At 43.2% G+C, this 15,098-nt stretch overlaps 1 protein-coding gene across 6 annotated transcripts in view; it reads left to right on the plus strand.

The window, feature by feature from the left end:
• SYTL2 (synaptotagmin like 2) overlaps positions 1-15,098 on the plus strand; it is a 101,360-nt gene that overhangs the window by 29,948 nt on the left and 56,314 nt on the right. For 3 of the 6 annotated variants that reach the window (XM_024131737.3, XM_055091431.1, XM_024131741.3), the window contains exon 2: positions 14,285-14,774. In XM_024131737.3, the coding sequence (XP_023987505.1) occupies positions 14,674-14,774 (101 nt within the window). In that variant the 5' untranslated portion in view covers positions 14,285-14,673. Of the gene's footprint in view, positions 1-13,858; positions 13,876-14,054; positions 14,181-14,284; positions 14,775-15,098 lie in introns of those variants that run through there. The other 3 variants (XM_007124925.4, XM_055091430.1, XM_024131742.3) reach the window with 3 other exon arrangements.

A 15,098-nucleotide genomic window follows, 5' to 3' on the forward strand; every position in this document is an offset into this window, starting at 1 on the left:
GGAGCCTGTGCTCCGCAACGGGAGAGGCCACAACAGTGAGAGGCCCGCGTACCGCAAAAAAATAAATAAATAAATAAATAAATAAATAAAAGAATCCTGTGAGGGGAACTTGCCCGTGGTTATTTGGCATCTACAATTACAATACTACCTCTCTATTGTGGGTCAGGGACTATATGAAGGCAGGTGAAGTGAAAGTATTCTTCATTTCTTCTGGAGTGCTCTGTGAACCCTTACTCCTATCTAATCTTATGGGTGTCTGTTTGGAGCTCATGCTGTGTTAGAAGGTAAATGGATAAATATAGCTGTAAAGCATTTTTGCAGTTCACAAACTGTCTTTCCATATGTGGTCTCATTGGCCCCCTGTAGTAATTCAGCAAGGGAGGTGGGCAGTGGTTAGAATCAATTTTAGAAAGGAGGAAATGGAGACTCAGGTAAGTGCTATGTTCGTGGTCATCAAGCTAGTCAGTGGGTGACTCGTTTTCAAACCAGATCGCATGACTTTAAATCTCATGTTCTTTCCTCTTCATGATGCTGCCAACTAGATTGAGAAATAAAGGGCCAAGTTTCTCCTCTAGCATAAAAGTGGTTTAAGAAATGCCTTTAAAGGAAGGTAACTGTTGCATACCCAACTGAGGAATGAAGGATCATGTCCAGCATGGGATTTCTAGACATGATGGAGTAAAAGTGAACTTTGTCCCGCTAGCTCAGGAATAACAGCTATTTTCTGATCTAGAACTCAGTGACATTAAAATAACAATGTATAACTTATGCTAATGAAAACAATACTCATTTAAAATTGTTGGTTGGGTTGAAGAGTAGTTGAGAGGCATTAACCAAAGAAAGTAGGTCTTACAAAGTTTCTATCTTAAGAATTCTGTCTAACACAAATGATCCGAAAGAGAACCAGAATACTTCTCCCCTTCTCTCTTAAATGGAGAAAGATGAGGCCATCCTTACTATTCACAGAACAGGAAGCCTGAGGAGATACTCCCAACACTTCAGTGACTTACTTAATATTTAAGAGGTTTTTTTTTTTTTTTTACTACTATGTGCAATGTACTGTGTGGCTACAAAAATGAAATGGACATAAATCTTTCCCTTAAAGAGTCTAGAAGTGGGAATTTGATATGTTTATAAGTTTCTGTAATGTTTATGTAATTGTTGAATGCTTACTGTGTTGGGCGCTTATATATGAACTTAAATCTTCTCAACCCAGTAAGACAGGTATGACGCCCATTTTACAGATGAGAAGACTGAGGCTCAGAGAAGCTAAGTAACTTGCACAAGAGGGTCACGTTGTACCCAGGTCTGACTCTAGAGCCTGTGCTCTTTCCTACTTCAGATGACAGATGTACAGATAACAGCTGCGAGGGCTCAGTGAAAGAAGTAATTATTGCTATCTTGTGGAAGGGATATTTTTGTGGGGCAAAAATATTTTTGATATTTTTGCAGGAGCAGCTTCATGGAGGAGGTGTCATTTAAGCTGGGGCTTGAGTGATTGGTAAGGTTTGGATGCGTGCAGATATAAGGGAAAGACATTCTAGGTGATGAGAACAGCAAGAACAAAGATCTGGTGATGATAGTGTAGAGCTGATATTGAGGAGTGATTTGGCTGAAATTCACGGGGTGAGAAAGGGTCCATGGAAAATAAGATTGGATAGGGAGCTTGGGATGAGAAGTACGTCAGTACTAGGAATTTGGACTTACTCTGCCATCAGGGAAGAGCTAGGGAAGGTTTTTAAATTGAGTATGGCATGCTCAAAGTGGGGCTTTGGAGTATGAGTCTAGCTGGACTGTCTACGGTATCCAGAAGTGAGGGTGAACCAGGAAGTAAAGAAGCCATGTTCAGTTCATGTTCCCTTCTAAATGAGTGGTAGAAAAGGAGAGAAGGGGTTGAATTGGAGGGAGAGTGCAGAGGTTCAGTCAATCAAACCTGGCAACTGATTGGCTATATGGCAAGGAGAGGAAAGCATCCACTCTCGGTGTTGCTTTTAAAGATGTATTTAGTCAACGGAGTTCCAGGCAACAAACTGGGGGTTCAGAGATGAATAAGGCACATTATCTATCCTCAGGCTGTATTAGTTTCCTATTACTGCAGTGCAAATTACCACAAACTTAGTTTTAAATTGAGTATGGCATGCTCAAAGTGGGGCTTTGGAGTATGAGTCTAGCTGGACTGTCTACGGTATCCAGAAGTGAGGGTGAACCAGGAAGTAAAGAAGCCATGTTCAGTTCATGTTCCCTTCTAAATGAGTGGTAGAAAAGGAGAGAAGGGGTTGAATTGGAGGGAGAGTGCAGAGGTTCAGTCAATCAAACCTGGCAACTGATTGGCTATATGGCAAGGAGAGGAAAGCATCCACTCTCGGTGTTGCTTTTAAAGATGTATTTAGTCAACGGAGTTCCAGGCAACAAACTGGGGGTTCAGAGATGAATAAGGCACATTATCTATCCTCAGGCTGTATTAGTTTCCTATTACTGCAGTGCAAATTACCACAAACTTAGTGGCTTGAAACAACACAAATTTATTATCTTACAGTTCTGGAGGTCAGAAATCCGAAATGAGTCTTACAGGATAAAGTCAAGGAGTTGGCATAGCTGAGTTCCTGCTGGAGGCTCTGGTGGGAGAATGTTTCCTTGCCTCTTCCAGCTGTTAGAGGCTGTCTGCATTCCTTGGCTCATGGTCGCGTCCTCCATCTTCAAAGCTCATCACTCCAACCTGTCTTCATCCTCACATCTCCTCTCTCTCTTTTAGAGCATCTTGCATCCTTATGAGGACGTTGTGATGCCACTGGGTCTGCTGAAATAATCCGGGATAATTTCCCCATAACGATATCCTTAATCACATATGTAACGTCCCTTTTACAGTTTACCGTATTCACAAGTTCCAGGAATTAGGATGTGGACATCTTTGGAGGACCCTTATTCTGCCTACCAGGGAGTTAACAAACACATCTATGGAAGATAACTTGACAAAGCTTTTTGTCCCTATAATCTCTTTTTTCTTCCCTTTATTCAATCAATGAGGCACCTGTTGTAAGTCAGGCGCCGTACTAGGTGCTGAGGACACGGGGATGCCGAGGCACTTCGCTGCCCACCTCTAGAGGAAGAAGAATTAGAGAAGGGCTGTTAATGTAGAACCAGAGACCAAAATGTCAGGCTCTTGGCTCTTGATTTTCTAAAGCGGAGGTCCAGGCCTAAGACGAGAAGGTTTAGAAGAATTTTGGTAATTTCAAAATGGGAACCTCCTACGCACCCTCTCTACTGCCAAACCCCAATTCCCAATTTAGATTTTTTTTTTTATCTACTCAGAGGCCTCTGGGGATGGGGGTGTTTGCAGAAACCAGGAATTTGACTCCTTCTTACAATAGGATGGGAGGTTAGAAGAGGGAGACAAGTCTAATGAAGAAAATAGAAAAAGCAGCAGCAGTAACATTCCAACCTCAAGGTAGCATAGAAACGTGATTGAGTTGGTGAAATGTTGAAGATTTATTGTCAGCTGGTGTTTCTGAAGCCCTTACTATGTCCCAGACCATTTAACCTACAGCCCAGTGTCATCTTCACGGTAACCTTGTAAGGTAGGCCTTACTGGCTATGTAGCACAGACCAAGAAACAAACCCAGAGTCTGTAGGGGAACTGCCAAAGAACTAGTGAGAGATCAGTCCCCTTCCAAGCATCTTTTGACTCTAAAACCAGTGTGTCCTATGCCATCACAGCAGCCTCTTATGTCAAGGGGTATAGTTAGGGCTTCCCTGGTGGCGCAGTGGTTGCGCGTCCGCCTACTGATGCAGGGGAACCGGGTTCGCGCCCCGGTCTGGGAGGATCCCACATGCCGCGGAGCGGCTGGGCCCGTGGGCCATGGCCGCTGGGCCTGCGAGTCCGGAGCCTGTGCTCCGCAACGGGAGAGACCGCAGCAGAGGGAGGCCCGCATACCACAAAAAAAAAAAAAAAAAAAAAAAAGGGGGTATAGTTAATGCATGTGGTCAGCATCATCCACCTGTATCCATTTCAAAACAAGTGTCTCTTGGAGAGGAGCAAGAAAGACCTTGCACACAGTTAAGATGTATCTTACACTAGGGTGGTATTTCATAGGGGAAAGACTATGTGAGAACATCATGGGAAGGTGGCCATCTTCAGGACAAGGAGAAAAGACTCAGAAGAAATGAAACCCTCTGACACCTTGATCTTGGACTTGTAGCCTCCAGAACTATGAGAAAATAAATTTCTACTGTTGAAGTCGCCCATCTTTTTGGCATTTTGTTATAGCAGCACTTTCAAACTAATATAATGTATGCAGAGTATATAGACATTCTTTGTGCCATTCTTGCAGTTTTTTATGGCCTTGAAATTAATTTTTTAATTTCAAAATTAAAAAAAAGAAAAATGGCACACAGCTATCTATTCTAACATAGAAGCAAAAATATTGAAAGAGTATTGTTAAATTTTTAAAACCCAAGTCATAGGAACAATATCCACTTTTTTGTTGAGATATGTGATATGAGTATCTGAATAGAAAATGCCTGAATTGACATATAATACAGTGTAAAACGATGATTACTTCTCTGAAATGAAGTTGGTAAGTGTGAGAGAAAAAGAGGTCATTTACTTTATATCTTGTATGATTTTGTGATTTTCAAACATTTTTTTAACAAAGAAAATATATGTTACTTAATGATAATAATAATAGTATTAGTAATAAATTCAATGAAAAAAAAAAAAAGAACTTGATGTATCTTTGATGGGATAATTAATGGCCTGACCAGGGGGATTTGAGCAGGTCTGGGCCAAGGGTGAGGCACATAAGGCACCCAGGGCACAAATCTATGGAGAAAAGGTCACACAAGTACTGGCACTGCACTTGCCATACCCTGCGAGTGAGCGTCTCCTTACATCGTGTGCCTGGGTGCCTGACTGGTAAGGAGGCCTCACTCTCAGGGTGCTGCAGTACAGTGTGCTGTGCTCACACAACCTTGCCTCCTTGAATTTTGGGCCCTGGGCATCTTGCTTGCCTACCCTAGGTCTTAAATTTGAGCAGGGGCCAGAAAGAGGAGAGGACCAGTGAGTTCAGTGACCTCAGTGCTGGCTGCACATTCAAACCCCCTGAGTAGCTTGAAAAAAATATCTTGGGTAAGGGCTGACCCCAGACCAGTTAAATCAGAATCACTGGCATGGGGTGGGAGGAAGGCAAAGAGGCCTAGGCACGGATATATTTTTTAAAAGTTTTTCAGGTGATGCTAATATACAACCAGGTTTGGGAACCCCTGAGTTTGTACATTTGGAGAGAGTCCCTCACTGCCAGGCTGAGGAGGAATGTACATGATTGTACCAAAAGTGAGGGTTTATGTAGTCCTTTTAAAGTCAGAGCTGAGGATTGCTACAGTTCAGTTAACTTTATGATCCTGGGTTTAATTCCAGCCTGGTTAATAAATCAGCTGGTTCTTCCACTCCCTTCCTCTGAATTTGAAACCTAGAAAATAATTAAATCTAGAATTCATCTGCAATGCCTGTTTTTATCATCAGTGTGCTGGTTTCAGGGGTGCTGGGAAATGTACCTCAACCCATTTTATTAGCCCGTTTGCAAATCCTTACGTGGGTTGAATCTGTATCTGTCCCGGAAGATAAAGGAGGTCGCCTCTGAGTGTCCCAGCTCTCACATTAGGTAGCTATGTCACGTTAAGCAGTTGGTCTAACCCCTCTGTGTCTCAGCTTCCTCATCTGCACAAAGAACTGGTTATGACTCCATGATTCAGCCATTACTTCATTTTTGCCTTTGCTCTTGTTACAGCTGGAAAACAATTGATGTACAAATGAACATGCTTAATTTTGCTGTACTCTTTAACCAGTCGTCAGCCATTTCTGACCTATTGGGAATCCTTTATAGCTGTGATTGACAAACCTGGCCAAACATCTGCATCCTGTGGGAGCATTTTAGAAAATGCAGATTCCCGGGCCCTGTCTTGAAGATCTTGATTCAGTGGGTCTTAAGCAATGTCTGGGAATCTGCTGCTCATCAGCCATATTTTGATACAAGCAATGATAAGTTTGATTAAAGTGGTAGAACTCCCAATTTAGATATCACTATAGAGTTGACCGTTGACAGATATCATGGTTCTTCAAGGAAGCCTTCCCTGGCCCCCCGAAATGACATTATAAGCCCCCTGGTTAAAAGTTTTAAGGCACCCTGCTCTTCTGTTTTGTAGGGCTTCTCAGGCCTGTTCAATGTCTGTCTTCCTTTCTGGAATATAAGTTCTTTAAGGGCAGAGACGGTGTACACTATTCCAACGTTTGAGACATACGACCTAATCTCTTCCAGAGTTGAGGTCTGTGGTGTATGCTGCCATGGCAAAGGGAGAGGAAGTTTCCATCTGGCATTTTGAACTGAGGCAGGGCTCCAGGTGCTTCCCAAGCTGTGTAACCAATAAGAGCCCATGACTGTGTTGGCTTTTACAGCAGCTCCGTGCGATGTCCGATGAACCTTGTTATTCTGTCTTAAAGCTCCTGGATGTGTTGTAAGTCATCCGTTTCGTAGGTTGTCATCCTTTTTTTAGATTTGAGTTGTCAGCCCAAGTGTGAAGATTAATATGAATTTTCAGCCGCCCATTTCCCCAGCTCCTTTCTCTTTACTGCTTTTATCTTTTGAAATCCTGATATTCCAAGACATTACAGATTAAAAGGGTAGTTCAGGCATATTTATCGAGACTGAAAAATGTAAAAAATTCCAGTTCCAGTTCCTTCCCTTGGCATTTCAGGCCCCTCAGGGTCTGACCCCAGATACTGTTTCCCCATTTGTACCCTACACTCCAGTTACCAGCCTTCTTTTTGAACACCCTGCCTTCATGGTTTCATGGCCAGTGCACTTGCCCAGATTGCCCGCTCCCTTCTTCTCAGCCTCCAAGGCTCTCCTCATTTGATCTCCTTCCTAAATCCCTGTGGCCCCTGACACTTGGTTTGTGCCTCCTTTATTAGTACTTGACATAGTACTTGTACGAAGGTAGCTTGTGTGGGATACTGTCTTATTCACGTGGCCCATTAGCTTACCCTTGACTGGGACTTGATTAAACTCTTTGATTCCTGTGGGTACCATAAGTCGAAACTTGCCTAGGAATGGCAGAAGGTAAGCTTTTCTAGAAATCCAGAGACATTATCATTAGGTTTGAAGAGGAGATTAAGGTGTAGGGAGCATTGTCACATATGAGTAGTCTTTCCTTCTCTGCACTTTCTTCATCCTTAGTGTGAGATCACCAAGTCAGTCTATGGGAAATGTTACCTGTCAGTTGCATCAGTCCCAGGGCTGGAGGAGGTGACTGAAGTAGAAAAATTTCTTCCACTTTTGGAAGAATCCTCACAAAAGTGAAAGCTTTGTATCTTGCGGTGCCTGTTAATTTTGACTTTCACTTGTTCCTCTGTGAAAAAAATAAAACAGAAACTTATTGGATAAATTATTCTTTCTTATTCCATCTATATTTTATCATTTGTTCACTTCTTCCTAGGGTCATTTCATTTGTTCGTTTTATTTATTCATTCAACTCAGGTTGTTTTTGAGAAGCTACTTTGAACCAGTCACAAGACGATTGTTCTTTCCTCTCAAGAAGCCCAATTTAGGCAACACATTAGATTAATTTACATGTGTTTTAGTAGACTGATGAAAGCAGAGACCATGCAGAAGCAAAATGTTCATATAGCATTGTTTCCTGACAGTGCTGTGGACAAAGTTTGCTGTTCACATAAACACATCTCTATCAAAAACAACAACAACAACATTCTGATTGAGTTTAAACACATCTGAAGAAACTTCTCTTCGTGATAGTTTCTGGTTCCTGGGATTGCTACCATTCTCAGGGTCTAATGAGCACATATAAACACCCGCATATTGACACAGGTGCCTTTTTTTCCTCTATCCATGCTTGTCTTCTTTTCCATGTCTATCCGTAAAACAAACCCAAAGGGCCCAATCATTTTTCTGTTCCTGACAAGTTCTGCAGAGCGTGCCGTGCTTTGAGGGCCATCGCAATTCACTCATAGGAAATGACAAAGAAGAAAGTAGGACGTCCAGAAGGAGGAACAGCTGGGTGAAAACAGGACTGGGCTGGGAATCAGGACACCTGGGGGTCTAGTTTCATCTTTGTGCCTAACTAGCTATGTGACTTCTCAGAGAATAAGGCGAGGGAGGAGTGTAATGAAAGATTAAAAGCGGCAGCTTTAGAATCTTACAGCCCTGGGTTCAAATCACATTCTGATTGAGCGACTGTGGACAAGTTACTTAACTCCTCAAGCCCAGTGTTATCTGCACGATGTAGAGGAGACCTGCCGTACTGGGTGGGCAGTGATTAACTGACCTCCTGTGTATGAAGGATCTTAACACCACCTGCTCACTTTTCAGCCCAGAGAAAAATGACCAAGATGGTGAAAGGCTTGGAAAACATCATGTGAGGAACCCCTGAGGGAAGGAGGAAGTTCATCTTTCTCTCAACAAAGCAGACTCAGGGAGAACATGAACGCTTGTCTTCCTTTCAGACTGTTGTGATGTCATGGGGCTGTCAGAACAATTTGCTTCTCTTCTGAGAACCTCATCATGTGAGAGTCACTACTTAAGTTTTCCTCCCCTTCCTTGAGGTCCGCAGGCTTTGGCACAGCAGCAGCCATCTGGGAAAGGAGACGGTGCGGAGAGAGTTGGGGGAACGAATGCTGCTGTTAATCAGACTTTAAGCTGGGTTTGGTTGGCAGAATGTTGGAGATTAAGCCTGCAAGCCTAGCTCTTCTCTTTGCTGCCATCAAAAGCAAACACCAACTGTTTGGGGCCTTTTGGACAGCTGACAAAGAGAAGAGTATAGGCTTTTACAGATGTGGCATAGCAGGGCTGACACATGCAAAATATTTTGTTTGTTTGTTTTCTTCCAGTTTCAGTGAAATACAATTGACATACAGTACTGTATAAGTTGAAGGTGTGCAGCATAATGATTTGACTTAAATACACCATGAAGTGATGATCACAGTAAGTTTAGTGAACATCCATCACCTCATGTAGATACAAAATTAAAGAAATAGAAAAAGTGTTTTTCCTTGTGATGAGAACTCTTAGGATTCACTCTGTTAACAACTTTCATATTTAACACCCAGCAGTGTTAATTATAATTGTCAGGTTGTACATTACCTCCTTAGTATCTATTTCTCTTGTAACTGGAAGTTTGTACCTTTTGGCTGCCTTCCTCCAATTCCCCCTCTCCCCACTCCCCACCTCTGGTAACCATAAATCTGATCTCTTTTTCTGTGAGTTTGTTTGTTTTTGAAGTATAATCGGCCTACAATACTATGATAGTTCCTGTTATACAACATAGTCATTCGGTATTTCTATGCATTTCAAAATGACGCAAAGGAAAATTTGAATTAAGCACAGTTTGCGTTTGGAGCCCCCACATTTCCCTTTTAGCTGCTGCTCCTATTGCTGTTTATTCCTTACTTGTCCTCGACGCTTGCTTCCTTCTCACCAGAGCCTCACAGTAATCTCCATAAGGAAGGGAAGGTAGGTGTGAAGAGACCCATCATACAGGTGAGGAAACTGAGGCTTGGAGAAGTCATGTAATTTATTTAAACCAGACAGTCATGTGAAGGACCTGGAGCTGGAACCCAGTGAATAACATGGACCTGATTTTTCAGTGATGGACCCTAGAGCCAGGTTCACGTTAAAAGGGGGAAGTGGAAGCTCAGTCCCCTTCCACCCGTGTTCACGTATGAAATACCTGAGTGCCTAGTGTGTAGATGGGTGCCACAGTGGCAGGTGCTGGGTGGGGATACAAAGCATTTAGAGGCCCTGGCCTTGCACATAAACTAGTGGAGGACAGATATGAGTAGATGGGATTCGAGATGGTGTGGTGAGTATCCTGAGTGAGGAAGTTAGGCGCTAATGGAGCACTCCAGAGGGGCACCTAACCTGGCCTTGGGAGGATGGGGAAGGCTTCTGTGCAATAAGTGACATCTCACTTGAGACCCAAGAGGTATTATCTCAGGAAAGGGTATTCTAGGAGCCAGGACAAGCATATGCAAAGGCCTGAAGGCAAAAGGAGCTGAAAAAGTTCAGTGGGGCAGGAAAAAGAGCTTGGAGAAGAAAGCAGGTGTGAGTTCACGGAGAGCCCTACAGGCCACGGTAAGGACTTGGAGCCTTAGCCAGTGGACAGTGGGAAGTTGGTGAAGGGTTTTAAGCCTGGGAATATGGCTTTTTCATATTCATATTCAGCAGCATGGAGGATGAGAGGGAGGGCTGAACCTAAGGAGAACTGTTTGCTCATCCCGGGAGCTACTCCTTCTGTAAACACGTCAGGCATCCCTGTTGCCAAGATTCATCCCTCCCGAATTTTTGCACTGAGGTTGCCTCCATGCTGACAGCCAGCTCTGGGCCAGTGATTCTTTTATGCTTAAGCAGAGAATGAGGGTCCACAGCCAGACAGAAGAGCGTTTTTCTGCTTCCCCAGTTTGAGGATCTGTGTGCAGGGGAGAATTAAATGAGATGTCAATATCGGGGTGACCTATTCTAACAAAGCCACTGGCAAATGCCAGCCCCACCACAAACAGGCTTGGTGGCAAACACCTCCCTGGGCCTCATGGTCCTCATTTGAAAAACAAAGGTAACAAAATACCTCCCTCAGATCTTTGTGAGGATCCAGTGAGATGATATATGTAAAGTGCCAGGCGTTAGGAGGTGCCCAGTAAATATTTATTACCTTCTTTTTTTTTCTGACTTCCCTTATTGCTGCTGCAGAAATCTTACAGTCCTTGCAAAGCCCGATACAGTCTGACCTGTTTCCTTTCTGACCCGCTCCATCCTGTTCTCCTTCTGGCACACTGGCCTTCCAGCACTGGCTCCCTTGAAGTTTCCTGAACATGTCAAATACACTCCCACCTCAGGATCCTCTGATACCTGCGTGGCTCGTTCCCTCATCTCTGGCAAGTTTTTGCTCAAATATCATCTTCTCAATGAGACCTACCCTAGCCACTCTCTGTAAAACTCCAATGCCCCTCACCTTATTATTCCCTTCCCAGCTTTGTTTTCCTCCAGAGCTCTTATCACTTTCCCAAAAGTTACATAATTGTTTTTATTTTTTATTTATGTTTTTATTATTTAGTTTGATCATTATCCCCTCCAACTGACATATACACTCTACAAGGACAGGAGGTTTTTAATGTCTTATTCATTACTGTATCTCCAATGCTTAGAACAGTCTCCAATGCTTAGAACAGTGTCAGGCACATAACAGGCTCTCTATAAAGGTTTGTTGAATGAATGAATGAAATTGGTTAGCTCTCATGATAGATATCATCCAGAATATTGGGAGTTGGGGGGACACCTGGTACTGGAGAGGCTAGATTGCCATCTGAGGTCTTTCCTACCACCTGGCTGGGTAGTAACTCCCCGCTACCCAATTAGGAATCAAGGATTCGAGCCCTTCACTTCTCTGTAAAATAAGGACATTGCCCTTTGCCTCACCAAATAGCCTATTTTTAGGAAAAACTTAACCCTAGAAGCTTTTACACAGAAGCACTAGTTAGCTTATAGTTCTATTTGAAGGTGTGGAAACCAGCATTTCTCCCTTTAGCCCCCCTGCCAATTACCACTGCTGGAAAATTTAAGTTGTTTTTCTCCTTTGTTCTCTTCCTGTCCTAGACTCATTGAACTTAAAAACAATCTCCCATTGAACCTGGGAGGCAGTGTGATGCCTCATGAGGGACATGGTTCCAAGAATGTGGCCTGAATCTATTTCTTTGCCAGCCTTTGAGATCTAAGGAAGTTACTGCACATGAAAGAAATCTACTGTGCGTGAAAGAATTGAGATAGCCATCCCCTGGTGAAGTTGTCTATTTGGATTAGGTTCACTAATTCATTTACTCACTTATTTCTTTTCTTTTTTAAAATTAATTAATTAATTTATATATTTATTTTTGGCTGCGTTGGGTCTTCATTGCTGAGCATGGGCTTTCTCTAGTTGCAGCGAGCCGGGACTACTCTGTTGCGGTGCACAGGTTTCTCATTACAGTGGCTTCTCTTGTTGCGGAGCATGGGCTCTAGGTGCGCAGCCTTCAGTAGTTGTGGCACCCGGGCTCAGTAGTTGTGGCTCGCGAGCTCTAGAGCGCAGGCTCAGTAGTGTGGCGCACGGGCTTAGTTGCTCCATGGCATGTGGGATCTTCCCAGACCAGGGCTCGAACCCATGTCCCCTGCATTGGCAGGTGGATTCTTAACCACTGCGCCACCAGGGAAGTCCCAACTCATTCACTTATTTCTTCACATTGAGAGACTCACAGTCAGATGGGAGAGATGGAGAGCAGACAGATAATTATAACAGTGGAGATACGTAGGTGGAGGAGAAAGTTTTTGTGTTAGTCAAGTTCCTGCTACAAAAGTGTTTGTTGTATAACAACCCCAAACCTCAGTGGCTTCCAACAAAAAATATTTACTTCTTGCTTCAATACCTACAGGCCAGCTAAGGTGGCCTTGCTTCAGGTGGATGAGGTTCTGGTCTGTTCTTGTATCTCTTTTTCTGAGACCCTGACTGAAGAGGCGGTGGCTACCTGGGGCAAGCTCTTCTTGTGGTCTGTGGCCAGAGTACAAGAAGCCAAGCCAAACCACACAAGCACATCCACAGACTATGCTTGTATCACATTTATAATGTACCATTGGCCAAAGTAAGACACAGGCCAATCCCACCACCAGAAAGATAAGGATGAATACTCTGCTTACTGTAGTGGCAACATGATTGTGTAGTTCTGTTTCAGGGAGGAAGTAAAGAGTTAGGAATAATCGGATCTACTACCGCATTTAACTCTGGCTATGGGAGTGAGGAAGGCTTCCTGGAGGTGGTGACTTTCATCTTGAAGGATGAGTTATTTTTCAGGACAAACAAGCAGGCAGTAACATATACAAGTGCATGCAAATTTAAAAAAATAAGTGTGAAGTGTTGTCTTAATATTTATTTGAGTCGTCACTGTGGGCAATATGCAAAGAGCTACAGGAAGATAAAATAAAGGTCACCTGAGTACCTGCCTATGAAGTCCAAGCTTCATGGGGGAGATCAGAAAGATACGAAAGAGAAAAGGAAATTATGTAACCAGTACACTCTTATTCAGCTGGATGGGACAAAAGTGTGAACTCAGAAAGGAAGCTAGAATGATTTTTAGCTATTTTTGGTACAGGATGCAAGATATGCGCTCTTTTATATTCATTATTTCATTTAATCCTGACAACCTGCGAGGGATGTCCTAATGAGAAACCTGAGCCTCAGAGTGGTTAGGTAACTTGCCTAATGGTTTGCAGCTAGCAAGTAGTGGTGCGAGTACTTCTTAGTAATTCTGTTTTGCCAAAGAGCAAAGAATTTATTCATAAAAATTACTAGTGTACGCACTGTATTTTCTTAAGTAGGGCTGCTTTAAAATTTACTTAACCCATGTTTTTTAGTGTCTACTGTATATGCAGTACTGTGCTTGTTAAAGGGCCCCGATCCTGGAGTAATCTCTGAAGTTCCACCTGGCTGTGGCATTCTGTAGGTCTCATCTTCTTCTCACTGATCATGGGTTTAAAATGCCTCAAAGAAAATAGGATTCTTGCCCGTGGTTCTACGGAAAAATGCTCACTTTGAATGTAGAGGAGTTTTGAAATTCTGCCTCTTCCATTCCCCGAGATTATATACACAACACCAGTAAGTGTTCTTTCTCCTTGGAAATGAAGGGAGACAAGCTAGGTGAGTTGCTCCAGGTGGAGCAAAAGTTAGAGGTGGGACTAAGTGGAGAATAACAATTCCTATTGTTGTGCAGATTACCTCTACCTAATACTAATTCTCTTGTCATTACAGAGCACAGTTATACTGTAGTGGAATGTCCCTATGCAAGAAGAAGTGAGCATTTTTGAATTTTTATTTCTAGTTTCCTCCTGGTATTGACAACTGGAATAAGGTCTCCCTGGTCTTCCTGACCTTTAGCGTGACCTTTTAGCCTAGCGTCCCTTGAGTTTTCGGAGAGAACCACTTCCTTTCGTAACCATCTCTTCCCTCTGTGGATGGTTAAACATTGACAGGCGTTTTTGTGCGCTCTCCATCCTGGCGGTCCGGAATTGAGTTGAAGCATGTTTCATGACCCATTTTCTATTTGCTCAAGAAGCTGGCAGAACTGGTTTCCCTGATCTCAGACACCATCTCACATGGTCAGTTTTTTCCCCCCAGACATGTTTTAAATCTTAAAATAATGAGCAAGGCTTATAGGAACTGCCTCTCACTGTGTGGTGTTTACTGTCTCACGATTCCGCAGGTAGGTGATGCTGTTGCCTCTCATCAGGTTGACGTTGGATGGAAGGAGAATAAACCGTGCTCAGACTGGTCCAGGAGAGGGGGCGTGAGCAGGAATGCCGCTGTAGGAACAAGTGACCTGTCTGGCAAGGAAGGCAGCATCCCGAGAGCCTCTTCTTGACATCATCCCACAGACCACTGCTTCCTCGAGGGAAAGGGCGCTGAGGATTTTGCTGTCAGCCACCTAAAACTTTTGCCTAGCCAATAGAAGACTTTTGCTGAAGAACTGAACAAGATATCGTTTCATTTCGTTTTTGCATCTTCTAATCATCTGGGCTACGGTAACTGTTGTTTAGCTTTGAGAATTTTAAGCTATATTTGTTACTGTCATTTTTGTGTACACGTTTCAAAATGATCGACTTAAGCTTCCTGACGGAGGAGGAGCAAGAGGCCATCATGAAGGTTCTGCAGCGGGATGCTGCTCTGAAGAGGGCTGAAGAGCAGAGAGTCAGGTAAGAGGCCGCACAGGTCCTCGGGCACGGGTGAGGGATGGGCAGTCCGTAAGAAGATGGGGCACTTTTCTTTCCTCAACCTTAAGTGGTAGTTCTGACTTGGAGCCTGACCTAAAGGATTCCAATTTTAAGTTTATTTCCTGGACAGAACTTTCTCCCCCGTATCTCTTAATTTATCCCATAGGACTCCTGCCAGAAATAGTCTTGATTAAAAACCTAACTAAACTCCTTTAACTTACTAAACACTGGATTAAAAATGAAATAATGTATACAAACACATACATACATCTACCTCTCTCTCTCTCTCTCTATATATATATATAT

Source organism: Physeter macrocephalus, chromosome 16 (assembly GCF_002837175.3).
Source record: "Physeter macrocephalus isolate SW-GA chromosome 16, ASM283717v5, whole genome shotgun sequence".
In the NCBI taxonomy this organism is placed as follows: Eukaryota; Metazoa; Chordata; class Mammalia; order Artiodactyla; family Physeteridae; genus Physeter; species Physeter macrocephalus.